We start from the raw sequence: 6,016 nt of genomic DNA, 5'->3' as shown, positions 1-6,016 counted from the left end.
ACGACCCCCTCTTCCCCCTCCCCTCTCCCCATCTCCTTCCTGCCCTGCAGCACTTTGTACTCAACAGACTCAAAACCCTCTCCTGCCCCTTGAGGAGTGGCCCGGGGTGGGGGGTGGTAAAGGGGCAGAAAGACCTTACTGATTATCTTTCCACGCATTTCTTTTCTTCCCTCCACTGGCTCCTTCCTGCCTCAAGGTTTTTATACCTCAACTAGTACCATGCCCATCATGCGTGATGGCCGGAGGGGGAGTGGGGCAGGGCATGGAATACCGAGTCCGGCTCCGCGCCCTCCCCTGCCGCTCTGGATCTAGCCCCACTCTCCTGCCTGCTGCTCCAGGTCCTGCCCTGCTCCCCGCTGCTGCTGCTTTGGATCCTGCCCTGCTTTGCCTTCCTCCTGCTGCCATTCTGTGTCCAGCCCCACTCCACCCCGCTGTCTGCTGCTTCACACGAGGGGGTCGTGGCAGTCGGCTGAGTGGAGGAGTGGCGCACGGCCATGGGCCGTGGCATGGGGAGCGGCCATGGCACGGGGAGTGGCCATTGGGTGTTGCGCAGGGTGTGCAGGGGGGCCGTGGTGCTGGGGCATGGTGTGGGGAGCAGCCATGGTGGGGGGAGCAGCCACTGGCTGAGGCCACATGGGGTGGGGAGCAGCCCTGGGGTGCGGCACAGGGTTCAAGGGGGAAGGGAGGGCATGGCACATGACCACGGGGCATGCCGTGGGGAGCGGCCATGGTGCGGGGCTTGTGGAATTCCCACTGGCTGCAGCTGTGGGCAGTGGCCCCGGGTCGTGAGGCTGGGGCTGATGGGGGGCATGTGGCTCGTGGCCCCAGGGCATGGTGCAGGGCGCACTGGGGGTGTGGCAAGTGGGGGCATAGCTTGGGGGGATGAGGGGCTTGCAGCCCTATGCTTCTGCTGATGGGTGCTGTCTGAGCCCCCCATGCCCGCTCCTCGTGTGGCACCCTGTGGCTGCATGCCACGCCCCCCCATGCACCCCATGCCACACGCGCTCTCTGAGCGCCCTGCGATTGCAGCCGGTGGCCACTCCCTGCGAGGGGGCTGGTGTGCAGGGTGGTGTACATGTGGCTGCAGGGTGCCGTGCATGTGGGGGGTGCTCGCCACGTGGCTGCTTGCTACAGGTGGCGGGCACTTCTGGTGTGGGGGTGTGTGGCGTGTTTGTGTATGTTGCCACCTGGGGAGTGCTCCCCATCCCGCAGTGCTGTGGTGCAGCTGGTGGGTGCTGCTGGCACTCCCACACCTGTGGTCACTTTGCCCATGTCCTGCCATGCACCATGCCCCTCCATGCCACCGTGTGTGCCACCACCACGGGCAGTGGGCACTCCCGGTGCAGGTGAGGTATGGCTCAAGGCTGTGCAGGTGGGGTGCACAGTGCTGCTGCAGTGTGCCACGCAGGGACTGGCAGGGGCCCCCCGCCATGTGGCCTCATGCTGCAGTGGCAGACACTATCCGCACCCCCCTGCACCCACTCCCCGTGAGGCACCCTGCGGTGTGCCACCCCTCCTGCACCACATGCCATGCCCCCTGCAGTGCCGCAAGCCATGCTCTCACTCCACATGGCAGCGCACCCTGCCCCACACCCCGGGTCTCTCCCTAGACCGCTTCCCAAGCGGGGAGCACAGCCTGGGCCTGGCTGCCTCCGCCTATGTATCTGCTGTCTGTGAGGCTCCAGGTGGCACATGTGCAGTTGGCGTTAAGGACAGACAGACACAGCTGGAAGTGCCACGGCTTTTATTATATTAGAATGCTTGGACTAGTATTTTGCTGGGTCAGGCAGGGGACGTGTGGGGCAAAGGCAGCGGTGCAGAGAGACCTGAGCAAACAGAGTGCAGCCCACCTCTGCCCTATGCACAAATTTGGGGGCGAATGCCCACCACACCTCCCCCAGGAGTGCATGCAGTACCAGGGAGCTACCCTTCGTTCCCCCACCCAACCCCTTGGATGAGCCACCTGCACCTCTGTCTTGCTCCCTGCCCCAAGCATGCATTGCCCTGGCTGGGGCTCGGCAGTGCTGCCCCTGCCCCTGCCTCAGCCCTATCTCTAGTTGTGGGAGCTTCGATTTCCACCTCCACGCCCCTTCTTCCCCTCCACAGACTTACTTTTATCACATGGTGACGGCTGGTTTGTGGAGCTGGTTTCTGCCAGGTTCCTGGCCACCTGTTTGCCTCTGGCTAGCAGTGCATATGCGCTTCCCACCTCTCGCTGCTGAGGGGCCCTCATTTGCAGAAGGCGTCTGAGCCAGTGCCCACCAGGCCTGGGCGTTAATCCACCTATGGAAGAAGGCAGAGCTCTGCTTGCACCATTGCTCTGAAGGGAGCAGGGTCTTCCCCAAGACCCCCAAGCCAGCCTCCACCTGCAATCCCCTCCTCCCCGCGGCTGCAGGGGCAGGGCATGGGCAGGGCCTTGTCTCTCCTGCGGCCACCTCTGCTGCATGGCCTGGCATCCTTTGTGCCCCAGCTGCTGCCCTCACAGTCATGGGCCAGGGGTTGCTCTGGGATGCTGCAGATCCTGGTTCCATGCACCAGGAATGCAGGGGCCTGGATGCAGCAGCCCAGGAGTCCCCTACAAGCCTGCGTCCCTCTGCTCCTTGGTGCTCCAGTGCGTCCGGGAGGGAAAGGGCATTCCCACTGCATAATGCAGCCCCACACCATGCTGATCTGCATCTCAGCGCTGCCTGCACGCTGGCCTGGAGCAGCTCTGTGCTGCCTTGGGGAGGGGGAAAGAGAACTGCCTCAGTGTCCAGAGCCAGGGCGGCAGGCAGGTCCCAGCACAGGCACTCACCTGGGATGACCAGGGGGACGTCCTCTTGAAGCGACTGCCCCAGAGCCGCATGGCGGACACGGCAGGAGAAAACACTGCCGGCGTCACTGCGGGCGGGGGTGAAGGTGTAGGTCAGGGTGAGGTTGAAGGTCCCGTCCGGGTTCGTCTGGGGGCTGGAGCGGGTGGAGCCCTCCAGGACCTGCCCGTCTCTCAGCCACGCCACGTCCACGTCCTTGGGGAAGAACCTCCCGACGTGGCACAGGAGCGAGGTCTCCACATTGGCTACAGCTGGTTCTCTCGGGATGGAGATCGTCGGGGCAGCTGGAAGGAGAGAGTCACTGCATCATGCGGGACCTGGGATGTGGCATTTGTGAGTCACCCTGCTGGCGGACTGGCACTGCACCGCCATGCCAGGTGTACCAGGCCTTGCCATCCCCGAGCTGCACAACCAGGGTGGGTCAGACACAGGGACGTGGAGCGCACAAATCCAGAGATGTTTCTGTTCCCTACAGGAGTCCCCAGGGAGGTGCTGGGGCCTCAGTGGGGCAGTGCCCAGCTGAGAGGCAGCCTCCCGGGTAGGACGTCTTGATGCCATGCTCACCCCAGGGCAGAGGGCAGCGTGGGCCTGGCAGCCGGGCCTGGAGATGCCCCCCATTGCTTCTCCCTGGCTTCATGTTTCATAGTACTGGGGGAGTGATGTCCCTCATCTAGTATACTTTTTTATTGTTTTATTGCAGGTGTGGCTGTGTGGGCCTGAGGAGAGAGAGGCTCCAGGAGAGCTGGATGTAGCTTTGCTAACTGTGACTGAAGCTATTCCAGGAGATTTTTTTTCCAACATGGCGTAATGTCATTATTAATTGACGTTAATAATGTGGGTCCACCTGTACGTGCTGCCCTCAGCCTCCACCCAGCCCCAGCATGGTCACAGCCACCCCGTGGGCCCATCTCAAGTCCTCACCGAGCAGGCGCAGGGTGGTGTTCCCCGGGTGCTGCTGCGCCCCGTACCCCACAACACACCGGTACAAGCCCCCGTCTGACACAGTCACCACGGCCGGCGACAGGGAGGCGTCTCCGCTCTGCAGCGCCTTCTCCGACGGCAGGCTGGCTCCGGGCTGGGCCTGGCTCCTGCCCGGCTCGTACCAGGCCACCTTCTTCTTCCAGAAATACCACGTCACCCGCAGGGAGTCCAGGGCCACGGGCCCCCCGACATCGAACCGGCACTGCAGCAGGGCCCCCGAGCCCACGTGGGCCGTGGAGGAGGGCACCGTGGTCACCTGCAGCTGGGAACCTGCATGGGGGGAAGTGGGAGCAGCCGTGAGCCCCCGTGGCCCACCCAGAGCTGGGCTGTTCTCTGCAAACACGGGGCTGCTGGGATTTCTCTGCTGCAGGCCTGTTCTGGTCCCAGCACTCAGCTGCCCCTGCACCGGGGTGACGGAGGAGGCCGAGCCAGCTGCATGTTGCCTTTGGGGGGCTCAGTGCGATCCGCCTGCACTGAAGACAGGGCTTGTAAAGACTCCTCTATAGGACATCTCGATGCCCTGCTCACCCCAGGCACAGAGGGCACCATGGGCCTGGCCGCAGGGCCTGGAGACTGCCCCTCATTGCTTCATGTCTCGTGGCGCTGAGGGCGTGTTGTCCCTCTGGCAGTATACTGTTTAAAATTGTTTTACTGGAGCTGTGGCTGCATGGCCTGAGGAGAGAGAGGCTCTGAGAGTAGGGTTGCCAACTCTGACTGAAGCTATTCTGGCAGATTTCTTCCCCCAACACAATGTAATGTCATTATTAATCATACTGTTCAACCCGTTCACAATATCAATCTCCCGGATTGCTTTCAATAGCCACAGGCACATCGGTGCCTATTCCAGTAGACTCCTGGCCAACCGGGGAGGGCTGGAACCCTATCTGAGAGAGCTGGATGGGAGCAAAGGTCCCTGGGCAGACAGAGAGGAAAGAAATGGCCCCAGGGAGGACGGAGTAAAGCCCAAGGGAGCACAGAGGGAACCACAGACCCCAGGAAGACGGGCTGTTCTGGAGCAGACTCTGCCATGCTGCTGGATACGTTGGGGCACTCGGACCCCTCCTCATTAAAAGAGGAAACCCCCTGTCTCAGCCCAGAGGTGCCCTTGGGAAGCGGCGCCAGGGCTGACGGCAGGGCTCCTAGTGGGAGAGGCAGACCCAGCACAGCTGCTTGGGGGTCCTGACGAACAGCTTTGCCTCCCCCTGAAAAGGGGCAGTTGATCTTTGTCATGAAACCAGGGCTGAACACAGCCAGACCAGCCCAGTCCAGTCCTGCCAGCCCCACACTTACCTGCCGTCTCCAGGACGAGGAGAAACAGGAGCAGGCCCCCGAGGCGCAGAGCCCAGGCGTCCGTCCGTCCTGCCACAGTCGCCATCTCCTCTCCTGCCTGCGTGGATGCCTGTGCCTGCCTTCCTACTTTCACTTTGCAGGAGTCACAGGGAGGGGCTGGGAGAAGGGCCAAGGTGCAGCGGGAAGCTGGAGCTGCTCCTACCCCACCCCACAGGGCTGCGGGACGCGGGGCCAGCCCTGCCCACAGGCCTGGGGAGAGCAGGGGAGGGTCAGCCCCGAGCTCAGTGGCATGTGGGGCCCCCTCTTCTCTCCGTGGCTGGGGGGAAAGCACAGAGGGGCTGTGTGCTGCTTGGGGTCTGGTCCCTCCGCACCACCCAGGTCTTCGTGTCCCAGGACCTCCCCCAGGCCTGAGGTCCCCAAGGCTGTGCTGAGCTGGGGTGGGGGGCACAAGAAGAAAGGGAAAGCTCTTCCTCAGGACCCCCAGGAACCAGATGTATTTATCCCCTTTATTTAAGAGAAAGGGCAGCCCCTGGCTTGGAGACCCTGGCTCTCCTCAGCCCCTGGCTTCCCTAAGGGCTCCACAGCACTTGCACCTACGGGCGCCCCTTCTCCTGGCTCAGGCCTGGGAAGGACGGGGGGTTTCTTCTGTTCAAGAGCAGGGACCAGAGTGGTGGGACAGGAGAGACCGGCCTGCCCAGCCTGAGGTAGGAGCACGCAGCTGAGACCGGCTGTGTCTGCCCCAGCCCGGGCACTGCCAGGGCAGGCTCAGGAGCAGGGAAAGCCCATTCGGGGACAAGTCAGGGGGCAGCACCAATCATCCCAGCCCCAGCCCCCTGCACCGGGGCGCACTGGCACCAAAGCCCCATGCCCAGACCTGATGCTGTCGGCAGAGTCGCTCCCACGCCTGCCCCTGTGGCCTGTGCCCAGGGGCCGAC

At 63.3% G+C, this 6,016-nt stretch overlaps 1 protein-coding gene across 1 annotated transcript in view; it reads right to left on the bottom strand.

Annotated features, from left to right (window-relative positions):
* The window catches only part of LOC102386397, a 10,687-nt gene extending 5,478 nt beyond the window's left edge, over window positions 1-5,209 (bottom strand). The window contains exons 1-4 of the mRNA XM_014526979.2: window positions 5,082-5,209; window positions 3,732-4,061; window positions 2,795-3,094; window positions 2,113-2,283 (exon numbers count right to left, since the gene is read on the bottom strand). Coding sequence (XP_014382465.1) covers window positions 2,113-2,283; window positions 2,795-3,094; window positions 3,732-4,061; window positions 5,082-5,166 — 886 coding nt within the window. The 5' untranslated portion in view covers window positions 5,167-5,209. The remainder of the gene's footprint in view (window positions 1-2,112; window positions 2,284-2,794; window positions 3,095-3,731; window positions 4,062-5,081) is intronic.
* Window positions 5,210-6,016: the final 807 nt, after the last annotated feature.

Source organism: Alligator sinensis, unplaced genomic scaffold (assembly GCF_000455745.1).
Source record: "Alligator sinensis unplaced genomic scaffold, ASM45574v1 scaffold1186_1, whole genome shotgun sequence".
NCBI lineage: Eukaryota > Metazoa > Chordata > Crocodylia > Alligatoridae > Alligator > Alligator sinensis.
The sequence above is the reverse complement of the archived record's forward strand: the minus strand, read 5'-3'. Positions and strand labels throughout refer to the sequence as shown.